General features: G+C 44.2%; 1 protein-coding gene across 6 annotated transcripts in view; it reads left to right on the forward strand.

Moving 5' to 3' along the window:
* LOC126273106 (myb-related protein B-like) overlaps positions 1-12,569 on the forward strand; it is a 186,957-nt gene that overhangs the window by 129,344 nt on the left and 45,044 nt on the right. For all 6 annotated transcript variants that reach the window (XM_049976550.1, XM_049976547.1, XM_049976546.1 and 3 more), the window contains exon 2: positions 938-1,082. In XM_049976550.1, the coding sequence (XP_049832507.1) occupies positions 938-1,082 (145 nt within the window). The remainder of the gene's footprint in view (positions 1-937; positions 1,083-12,569) is intronic.

The following is a 12,569-nucleotide window of genomic DNA, read 5'->3' on the forward strand; positions in this document are numbered from 1 at the left end:
TACTCCAGTCTTTTATTTCCAAGTATTATAGACTTCAAATTAATTTGGGTATTGATCATTTTTAGGTTGTGACACGGCGCTTATGACCCCAGCTGTTTTTTGCCCTATAGCAAGAACAAACAAATAAGAAGTCGCTATTTTTTGTGTTCCTACCTATACCAGTGTGAAGAACCATGTACACTACCTGATCAAAAGTATCCGGACACCTGTCAGTGGACAATAACATGGGGTGTGCCCGTCTTTCGCCCATATGACAGCTAGAACTCTGGTGGGAATACTTTCAATGACGTGTCTGAAAGTGACAAATGACATCCCATTCTTCTCAAGACAGAGTGTTGTTGGACGCTGGAGTCTAGAGGGAAGACGACGTTCTAACTCATCCGAAAGGTGTTGCATTGCGTTCAGGTCGGGACGCTGGTCAGGCCACTGGATTTCAGGAATGTTCCAGATTTTTCATAGGGGGAGTTGTCATGTTGATTTAATGACCTGCGAGGTGTTCCTTTGCTTTTATACTGGCGGCTCCGCCTCTCGTGACATCTGGTAGTCAATTCCGCTCTACATAGGGATGTCCAGTAGCTTATGATCAGATAGTGTATGTTTGGACATAATGGGGCAAAGTGGTAACAATAAAAGTTTGAGTCAGGTATGGGGACTTCCATAGACTTCGGTAATTATAAGTGTGTCTACATGTTCATTTATTCATGTAGATTCTCATTTGGCCATTCGATGCGGTGTGGGCTCTTTGCATCACATGTTCACATGAAGTGATACAGGGAATCATATCTGGAGCAACAGCCATTGCAACCACGTGACTGCGGGAGATGTCGATTGTGGGGTGGGTAACCGGGTGCCTGCTGGCCGGACACGCGCATCTCCCTACCCTCTCTTTTGTGCCTGGTTATTTGGCTAACGGTGCCCCACCTTTGCCTTGTTCCAGGTCCCGGTCCGGCTACGACAGTAACTCCAGCGATGAGGGCGGCGCTTCGGACGAATCGTCGGCGGAGGAGGCGGCGGCGCCGGTCTCCGCCCGGGCCACGGGAACCAGGAAGCATATCAACAAAGGCCGCTGGAGCAAGGAGGAGGTGCGTACCGCACATCCACAGCCGCCGTGTCGGCTTTCCTCGTAACAGCTGCCTGCGGCTCTACCTGGCGCGCGTCCAGGGTTCGCTTTGGAGAGCGTCACAGTTTGTTTACTGTCTCCCTCGCTCCCCATATTTAAATTGCTATTACCGCCACTTTCAACGCTACACAGATTAGTACAATTTTAATAATGATATTTCACAATCTCATAATGAGAAAAATTTATAAAATATTTTGGAGCAACAAACAACAGCAACAACCACCTCGCGCACGATCTATAGTAAAAACTGCCCTTCACAAAGCACTAAGATAACGGGTGGTTATAATTAAAGTGCACCTACTCACAGGGGTCCAGTGTGGGCAACAAAATTTGGTAGGTACGTTAATGCGCTATTGCGAAACCAGTTTACGCTGGAAGAAAAAAAGGCCACCGCCTGCAAATCTGACGCTGTGAGTACAAGAAAGACGTATAGGGATGGACCCATATGTAATGAGGATTACGAATGGGGCGTCGGCAGAAAAGGTAAAAAAGGTGAGAAAGGCACTACGTTGAGTTTGTTATTAACCGCCGCTTACACAGTTTGTTCAATAGGAGCACCGGGGACGTCGACGAGATGCTGTACTGCGCTAAATTTGCACCTTGTGGCCAAAATTGGAACAATTTTTTGTCCAGCGTAAATCGCTTCTGCATTAGCGACCTATCATATCTACCGCCACGCAATAATTACAGCCCACACTGGATCTCCGTGAGTAGCTGAACTTTAATTATAACCAGCCGGTAAATCGCTATCAAAGAGTTACGCAGCTGGAATGCTATCCCTAATGGGAAATAGTGGCCTCCTCGGAAAAAAAGAAAAAAAGAAAAAAAAAAGCTGTCGAGAAAAAGAGCACAGAATCATTAGGAAAGTCATGGGATCCATTACAGGAATAGCATTAAAAAACTATCCAAAAGGGAAGTCTTGGGAAACAGAGTAAATTACACACAGTCCGCAAAAGACGTGTACGATTTTATGGTCGTCTCAAGGGAATGGGCGAGAATCGGTTGCCCATGATCATTCACCACTTTTTTGATTGTAACACCAGAACCTTAGTGCCCCTGTTTAAAAAAACTTAAGGCGCCTTCCATGCTCTATTACTCAAACCAGAAGACGGCTCTGACCGGGAACTCAACCGCAGGGAGGTGGTGACGAACGGGCTACAGCGAGGAGAACAACCAAAAAGAAGGCGCAGGGCCACCTGGATGGAGAAGCGTCAACAAGGCCGCTCGCAAAGAACGAAGGAAATGAGGGGCTTAACAAAGTTTATCTGTCAAATGTAACTAGACGTACCGTGGTTAGATGGCACCCGCGGCATAACTTACTAGAACTTGCAAATAGGGGAAATGAAGCATTTGTAGAGAAGTCATCCGAAAATTTGGAAAGTACATAAGTCAAAAGCAAAGGGTCTTTCCTTACTCAGTGCCCTGTCGTTTACCGGTTATACCCTGGGGACTCTGGAACCGTGTCATATTTGTAGTTGACAGCAGGTAAGGTGAGCCCCGTGGATACGCGCCTTTACCGAGCAGGAATACACCAGTAGGCAGGCAGGCCAGCCGGCTGCAATCGCATCCCCGTTTGCGGATACTGACGTAAGTAACTGAAAAGCATTCTCCGTTCAAAGTAGCTTGTAGTTTGTAGCATTCCTTGTCCATTTCTGAGATTCGTAAGTGTGCATCTTGTACAACCAGAAACCCTCCAGGAAGGGGGGGGGGGGGGGGGGGATTGTCCACGAATCAGGACGGATTTAGAAAGCATCGCCAGTGCGAAACCTCAGCTTGCCCTTTTCTCGCGCGGTATGCTGCAAACCGTGGGTGAAGGGCAAGAGTCCATATCCCGAGATTTCCGAAAAGCGTTTAATTCGGTGCTCCACTGTAGACTGTTAAAGCAGCACACAGAATGCATAGCTTCTCAGATTATATGTGAGGGGCATGAAGACCTTTCAAGTAATAGAACCGGTGTCCTGGACAGCGAGTGTTCATGAGAGACAAGGATACCATCAGAAGTGTTCCCAGGAAAGTGTAGTAGGACCACTTTCGTTATCTACAGTTTGTGACTGTTTGAGGATGAAGTTGTGTGGTGTACGGGAAAATAACGTCGTTGAGTGACTTTAGGAGTATACAAGATGGCTTAGAATTCCTATTTGTTGTGATGAATGGCAGCTTGCTCTAAATATAGAAAAATGTACGTTATAATGGAGGTGAGTAGGAAAAACAGTCCTGTGATGTCCGAATACAGGATTAGAGCTGTGTTGCTTGACACAGTCTTGTCGGTAGTGATACGAAATGAACAAGTACGTAAGGTCGGTAGCAAGGAGCGAAGGCCAACGTTGGTCGATTTGGAGAATTCTGGGAAACTATAGCTCACCTAAAGGAGATCGCGTGTAGAACCCTAGGTCCGATGAAAGGAAGACATCGAAGGCGTACTGCCAGATTGTTATCGGTAGGTTCGATCAACATTTCGAGTGTTACAGAAATATTGCGACATAAATGGAAATTCCTGGAGGGAAGACTTTTTTTTCCCGCGGAACACACACACACACACACACACACACACACACACACACACACACACACACATTGCGGTTGAAATGTTACGAAATTACAGTGACTAAACGAAATGTCGATGATTTTAACAGTTTTCTGATAATGAATTATACACTTTCCTGTGTCGTTCCATATTATTATAATAAAATTCCAGAAACAGGTTTTAAAATGAAATGAAAAAGTCTGCTATATGCAAAAGGCGTTTTTTTGTAAACTACGACAATGTATGTACAGCAGCTGCAAAAAAAAAAATAGCAGCCACGAGAAATTATATTGCCGCATGAAGGTAAAATAAGTGTGTGTTTGTGTGTGTGTGTATACTTGTGTGCGCGAGTGCTGAAGCGCTCGTTTTGGTGAAAACTGCATCATTTCAAATGTTTATGTGGTGTTCCGTAACAATTTTGATGATGCCCTGTTATGTCAGTGCTTTCCGCCGGGGAGTGGAACAGGCGCTCTGAACAGGTCGACGCCGAGAGGGCAGGGGGATGGGTAAACACAGCTACTAATGGAGTGCCCCTTGTCAATGCTTGGGCGACGGAAAACCCCATCTTGTGAATGAATCTTCTGCAGGACTTCCTGGGAACCTCTCCACGCGAACAATGGGTTATTTGTGCAGTCCCATTCGAGAATTGCAGGTTGGAATGTTCCAGGTAACTTCGACGGAAGTGCAACTCCGGTATGATTATCTCTCTGAGAAAAATAGATAATTTACCATGTTCATTGTCACATACCGTTTATACCATGATTGTTATAAATAAATTCGTCTGTTCTGGTACCAGTTACCTATTTAAGTCTTTAAGTAAAAAAATAGCTACGCAATTCGAACATGATGCGCGTATCACCAGGCGTTCGTAATTGCATTTTTGTGAAAACTTAAGTTACAAAATAATCTAAAACTAACTAATTGTTAATTTACTGACACTGGTTTAATCCTGACGCAGCCGGTTCTTGTGTGAAAAGGGGTTGGGCGAGAGGTGTAAATCGTAAGCAATACTGCGACATGGAGATTGTAAAATAGTGCCACATACGGACGCCAAACCTCTGCTTACACGGTAGTTCCGCAATTATTGCAGTCTGACACCGCGGGTGGAGATCACTTTTAGGCGCAAATGTAAAAAGAAAAGTGGTGCAGCAATTGCAATTGTTGATAGGTAAAAATGTCAAATGATGTAGCAGAAACGCATTGTTTGAGTGACCGGAGTGGAGAAAAAAGTGTGGCCGAATTTTGCGCAAGGCATATCCAGTCCGAATTGTTATAAACTGATACGAAAGAAATGTGAGCGCAGTTAGAGTCAAGGTGATTGTTAGTTGTAAGTTTCCATAACAACTTTTCTCCCAATTTCGCTCGGAATTCTTTTAGCCTCACAAGGTGGTGTGTGTATTGCAGGGCGCACTCCAGTGTATGTAAAGTGTGTACACAGATCTTTCCCGGAAATAGCTCTGGGGGCGACAGGAAGTGCCGCCTTACTGCAAGGCGTGTCGGAATACGCTCGACTCACCCGCGGCGCCAACTAGTTGCAAGACCTATTCACTAACTGTAGCTGTGTTTTCATCCGTATGTGATGTACTTTGTTGCTTGTTTTGACCGAAATTGTGTACCTCATTGCGGAGCATTTGCAGATTTCAAATAATATCCGTATCCATGTGCCTTGCGAGCGACCGTACAGGTACGGTGGACGATATATAGCGTACCAACAGCATTTTCTGTTCCCTACTCTACCCTATTTTCGTTTTTGCGCATCCAAATATAGAACGCGTAGGGCTGCGAATTCGCTGCCGTAACTGCATCTGTCTGGAGCCAGAGCCACAATGATGGTATCCTGTGCTCGTGGCAGAACTCTAGCATCCCCCCCCCCCTTTCCCACCATAAAACTATCTTTCACCATTCTTTTTTTCCTTCACAGATTTCGCTTATGATTTTGGGAAAGGTTAACATATTTTTTAGATTCTTTAACGTTTGTCTGAGTTTCATTCGTACTTGGATAACAACAAAATACGCATTAATAAGGCCTACTTCCAGTGGACTTTGACAGCAGATGCTTAAGCAGAGGGGATGCATACTTTTGTTTACACAAGGGTTCAACTTAGTTGAGCAGAGTTTAGCTGTCCACCAGCACAACCACTAACAATTGCCGTAATATTATTAATCAACCACAGAAGGGCTTATTTTTGAATTCTTCATTATTTACACGCTAGGTAGTGCCAAACGAAACTTGATCAGACCATTTTTTACCTGTTTCCCCCACAGACGCATCTCTGTCGTCCACGGTCGGCGGAACAGCCTTAATTGGATTTTTTCATCACCCGATTGCCGGCTGTCGATATTATACTCGAGTTTGCTACATGGCAGCAACAACTCCATTACTGAACAGGGCGACCAGTGCAGGCGGCAGCTGTGCGAAACAAGTCATAAACCATGTTGCCGATAGGCGCCCATTCCTTTATTAAGCCTATTTTACATGGAGTCATTACGTTGCGAAACCAGGTTTCGAAACTGTAATGCTAGCCAATGTGCGCGCGTGGCCCACAGTGGCGAAAGTCATGGGGCATTGCAAATTCCGCTACACGAAACTGTCAGTGGCGTGTGTTTTTAGGTTAGGTGAAGTTTCGACAAAATGAGACATAGTTAGCAACTGAGAAAAGTTGATTTTTTGGCAGTTACGCCATGCTTAGGTGCTTGTGGAATGTGAATGAAAAACATTACAAGAATCATGTGCAGCGCTGTTTTGCGCTTCTGATAATTCTTCCTAATATGAACATAAAAATACTGACGACGTCGAAATTATTGACCAAAATACTTCGTTAGAATAGTTCACACATCTTAGGAAGACCCCTTTTTGCGCATGGAAACTTCTGTAAATGCTCTTAGTCGTCCTAAAGAGTTCAGTGAAAGAACAGTTACGCAAATACAGAACCTGTCCAGAAGATAGTGTGGAGCTAATGGTGGAAACAGAAAATTTAACATAAAAGAAGCGAAAAGCTTGATGCACGTAAGCGGGAGACTAGTAATTATCCAAGTAAGTTTTAATCCGAAACATCCATAACAAATTTAGGCAGTTGAAAGTGATGTAAATAAAATGATTACCAATTTTTCCACTAGAATATTTTGAGACTATCCAAAAGTAACTCAAGACATGACTTCGCAAGGGCTCTCAATGCGTGATACGTCGAATGATGTGTTATCAGTAATTGGAGACGTATTGGTAACCCACTCCGGTTCATCTTGAAACATTTGTGATCATCCTTGTTGTACTTTTGTCGTTGACATTCCCAAATTTATGACATTCTGGAGAATTCAGAGTAAATATTGCCCCACTGTTGTAACTGAAAAACAAATTTGTCGAGGACTGTGAGTAGAGAAATTAGCCACTTCTTTTAAATACCACATCATTCATGAAAACCAGTCTATATTTTCCCTGACGGCCTATTTTTCCGTAGGTCAGGTAAAGTAAAAAGTGAGAAAATTGATGACCATTTTGATGGAGTTGTGGCATCATAGAAAGCGCAATAATTTTTCAACTTTATTACATTTGTCATATTTCGTTAGATGTCGCTGAGTCTGGGCTGTGGAAAGCGATGAAAGATGTACGTTTTAAGTAGAATCCAATGAAAAGACGTAACCTTACGCAATATTTTTGTATTAAATTGCTGATGTTAATAATATTTTAACATAAAACATCGGTTATCCATCGTTATTTGAAGATTTATCAATAGGGTATTAACAACATTGGAGTCGCTGGTGGTATTGGGCTTTTTATGGCTCTGAGTACTATGGAACTTAACAACTGAGGTCATCAGTCCCCTAGAATTTAGAACTACTTAAACCTAACCAACCTAAGGACATCACACACATCCATGCCCGAGGCAGGATTCGAACCTGCGACCGTAGCGGTCGCGTGGTTCCACACTGTAGCGCCTAGAACCGCTCGGCCACTCCGGCCGGCTTGGGTTTTTTAGCCAGCACCGAAAATGAACTTGTTTGAGCTATTAACAGACGTAAAAGACATATATCAATAATACACATTGGACCACAATCTCAGCAAGCCCAGACTAATGGTAATTGATCGAGGAATACAGATTGAACTCACCGTTCGATTAAAGGAAGTCGTGCATTCTTTTATCTATCTTAGTCAACCATCGGCGACACGGGAAGCTGTGAAGATAAGACGGATCATGCTAAGGCGAGTAGCTATGAAGCAGCTCACCAAGATCTGGCAGAACAGAGCAGTAACGAACGCCACAAAGGTCCGGATTGTTGAAACACCCGTGTTTTCCGTCTTTTTTATGATTGCGAGACATGGGGACTCTTAAGCCAGAGACAAACAGCGTATCGATGAATTTTAGCTTTGGTGCTGCCGCAGAATGCTGCGCATAGAATGGGTGTGGAAAGTGATGAAAGATGTACGTTGAACAACTCCATATCTCCATCTGCCTTTCTTTTTGTGTCAACCAAAAAATTCCAAACACTGTAACAGTGCTGTAGAATTGGTTGCGATACCGTCTTGTGTGTGATTTGCTTTACAGATGCATTGGTTTTCCCGTACGCTTTCCATTCGTCGTCCCCAGTACTGATTTTATGTGATCGTCTCATTTCGTACCACTACTGAGTATTACTCCTGAACAGTTACACGATGTGACTGAAACGACAGCTGCCTTTCATTATACTTAAGTCTGAAGTTTGTTACAGTCGGTGTGGAATCGATACGGTCGCCAAAAGACAGCACTGTCCTGTATACAACAGCGTCATCAGCGAGCAATCTTACAGCGCTGCTTATCCTATAGGGATAAGTAGTTTATTTATATCGAGAACATTCCGTACGTTGTTTTCGCTGCCGTGGAAGATACGCCGTCCAGTGTGACATATTATTTTCTATTAGTCAAATATTCCTCTAGCTAGCAAGTTACATATTATGAGGATACCAAGTATGATCCTATCTTGATTAGTAGTCGACGATGTGGTGCAATGTCGAATGCCTTTCGGAAATATGAAAAGGATGAATCCATTTGTTCTTCTGCATCTGTTGTTTGCAAGCTGTCGCATGAATGATACAAGCTGTTTTTGACACGCATGTTGTTTTCTCAGGATCCGTCTTGTTTGTTTTCGAGAAGCTGGTTATTGTCGTGGCATGTTAAACGTTTCATCTTGACTGACCGATTTATGCCGAGAGACAAAACGAAAGTGGTCTTGGCCCATTGTTTCCTTCATCGAAATTGAGTGTATTGTACGGTTCTCTCATTTTAAGTCTAGTGAAGTCAGTCGGTAAGCCATATTCATTACAGGGCGATTCCCTGATGAAGTTAGAAACTTTGAGAGATTGTGGAGAAGGGTAAATGTATCAATTTGAGGTGAGGGAGAGGTGGCAGTATGGACCAGAACAAGAAAAAAATTGTACATATGGACTGTAAAATGCATTCTGGTACGTTAAGAGGTATGGGCTTTTGTTCAGTAGAAGATATATAAATTTCACAGTAGCTAGTAAGGCATTAATTTTTTGATTCATACTACCACCACAGAAAGCTGCCTATCGTACAATCTTAGCAACAATAGTAGCGGTGTGTGTGTTCTGTTGTGAGAGATGTTAGAGCAGTTTTCGCTTATAACTTTCGACTGTCGTTTCCGGCCCAGGGTTCCTTACCACAAATTGATAACGTCTCTAAAAGTTTGCAACATCATCAAGGAGTCACCGTGTTTATTGGTGCAGATTTCTGGCATTCCAAAAGTTCCCAGTTGTTTCTAGTTTCTAACCTTTATGTCCAGTCTGTTGCCACCACTGTAACCCAAAGGTGTAATGGGGTCATGTCCAGCATGTCCTCCGTCCCAGCGGTGGATCGTTGCTGATTCCGCCTGTTAAGGATGCGCTGTCTCTGCGCCTTGGGGAAGCTCGTTAGCAACCACCATCCTACTACAGTGGTGCATCTATATCCATATATTAGAAGCCGGCCGCTGTGGCCGAGCGGTTCTAGGCGCTTCAGTCTGGAACCTCGCGGCCGCTACGGTCGCAGGTTCGAATCCTGCCTCGGGCATGGATGTGTGTGATGTTCTTAGGTTAGTCAGGTTTAAGTGGTTCTAAGTTCTAGGGGACTGATCTCAGATGTTAAGTCCCATAGTGTTCAGAGCCTTTTGAACCATATATTAGATATTTGAATATTCTAAAGATTCTGCAAAGGACTGACGTCAGCGATATTGGTGTAAAAGTGGTATTGGTGTGGTGTATAAGTGCTCCTGATATGTTACCCGTTTTGTAAACAAGAGTGACATACGCTCTTTTCCAGTCACACGGGACTATTTGCTGCACAAGAGATTCTCGTGAAGTGGGCTAGGAAAGGAGCTGTCGTCTCCAGTGTTAACAAGTGAAGGAGATACCGCTGTACGCAGTATCCTTCCGCTATAGCCTCTTAACGCGAGTGGCCAAGGGCCTGCCTGGGCGCCCCTCCCTTCCGTCCTGTAAGAAATACAATGCGCCAGAGAGCTCCTTTTGGTACAGGGGCTCCTGAAGGGTTGCCGCCCTGCTGCTCAAAGTCCGTCGTTACCCGCGACACCGCGTCCTCTGCTGCTTCCCACCGGGGGATCGCGTAACCCCAGGGCTCTCCGCGCATACACACAGTTACCCCATTCGTAGGGCGTCCAAGGGCTGACCACAGCTGCTTTCGCAGACCGTTGCCGCCTTGCTCCTCCAAGAAGCGTCTTCCAGTGATGATGTACTGCCCCCCTTTTTTTCTCGCTAGCACAACTAGCAGCAGCTGAATCCTGCTTCGTCCACGAAACACAAAAAAGTACTGTATCACACTCCATAGGAAGCAACAACCACCGACAACAGTAAGAGGAAATATAAAAGGCACCAATTCTCATGTATTTTACGCGCATTCTAGAGGCATGTGTCCACTAGAAAATGAATTCCACAAGTGGTATTTACGAGCACTTGGTGAATCGTTTACATTAGAACCAAAATTTGCACAAGTTAGCGTTTGAAAGTCGATTGGGGGACTTGTAACTTGTCGCAAGTACTTGCAGAAGTGTTTCTACTAGAACCGTGTCGTGAGACCGGCAAGTGGATGTTTACATTGTCGTACTAAAAACCAGGGCAGCCAGCATCGTTGTTGCGTCACTATTATTATTATTATTATTATTATTATTATTATTACCGCAGAAAAATCATGAAAATGAAAAAGTTAAGTAAAAGAAGAAATGTTTGGGTGAAGAATTGGATACAGAGGTGTATGTATTTATCAAGAAACACTATTCAGTGAATTTTAATGAGAGGGCTTCGCACAGATTAAAACCTTTATGAGAATGTAGTATGGAGTCTTCAATAATGTCTTGCCTGTTGTACAATAAAATGTTCGAAACCAGGTTACAAAAATGCTGCAAGCTGTATCACAAAAAGAATGTGTGTTGTGCCTTACGGCTGGTCTTTTCATGGGGGGAAACTACTTGAGAGAGGTCCTTAGGACGTGTGATGTCAGTGAGGTTTAAGTAGTTCTGAGTTCTAGGGGACTGATGACCTCAGATGTCAAGTCCCATAGTGCTCGGAGCCATTTGAACCATTTGCGGTGTCGGGATATCTGTGGAGGAATAGAAGACCATTGTCACTCTGTCTGGAATGAAGTCGACGTTCTATCTCATCCCAAAGATGTTCTGTTGGGTTCAAATGGCTCTGAGCACTATGGGACTTAACATCTGTAGTCATCATTCCCCTAGAACTTAGAACTGCTTAAACCTAACTAACCTAAGAACATCACAAACATCCGTGCCCGAGGCAGGATTCGAACCTGCGACCGTAGCAGTCACGCGGTTCCGGACTGAGCGCCTAGAACCGCTTGGCCACCGCGACCAGCTGTTGGGTTCAGGTCGGGACTTTGGCAAACCAGTCCATGTCAGGAATTTTTACTCTCCACAAACCATTGCCCCAATGATACTGCTTTATTCATACAGTGCTGATAAAAACAATGATGACTCTGAACTCTGAACATTACCTTTGCTGTACGCACTAAGTGATGTAGAATGTATCCACATCCTTCCGCATTGAGCGTTCTTTAAGTGCACTAATGGGACCACAACCTAACAACCAAATACACTGCCATACCGTAACACCACTTCCTCTGTACTTCACTATTGGGTACTACACATGCACATTCTGTAGGACGACGGTTCAAACCCGCATCAGGCCATCCTGATTTGAGTCTTCCGTGTTTTCCCTAAATCGCTTCAGGGAAATACTGGGATGGTCCCTTTGAAGGGGCCCGACCGACTTCCTTGCCCTTTCTTCCCTAATCCGAAGGGACCGATGACATCACTGTTTGGTCCCCTCCCCCAGATCAATCAACCAACCACTACACATGATGGGACGTGATATTCCCCATTAATTCAACAAATATAAAACCTGCCATCGGATTGCCACAGGATCCAGCACGAGTCATCAGTCCAGACCACTCTTTTCCAGTCATCCACTTCTAGTGACGGAGCAGATATGGTAACTTGTCTGTCGTTACGTTTGTAATGACTGGATAGAATCGAGGAATGTACGACTACTGTTTCCCTATCAGACAGAAAGTTGCACTCAGCTGTTAATCTTCTGTCCCTGGAATGTGGAGACCTTAGTCTCTAGTTGCCGAAATTGATGAAGTTAAATAAAGGGGGTAGAGAGAAATCTACGGATCAGTAATAGACAGTAACTGAAATTAACTCTGGCTATATCGAAAAAACAAATGTCAGGTAGTCCTGTCGTAATGTTTTGTCGAGTCCACTTACAATTCCATCCTTGCTTAGGACAGGTTATGAAATAGAAGGTACATCGAGATGCAGTTAAACTAGAGTGCGTCTAGTCCCCTAACTAGTATTAGTCTTGGACTCACTGTACCTCCAGTGACCTTGGCGCACATGGCAAATGTTTAGTAGTGCATTTGGAAT

This window comes from Schistocerca gregaria, chromosome 5 (genome assembly GCF_023897955.1).
Source record: "Schistocerca gregaria isolate iqSchGreg1 chromosome 5, iqSchGreg1.2, whole genome shotgun sequence".
Lineage (NCBI taxonomy): Eukaryota > Metazoa > Arthropoda > Insecta > Orthoptera > Acrididae > Schistocerca > Schistocerca gregaria.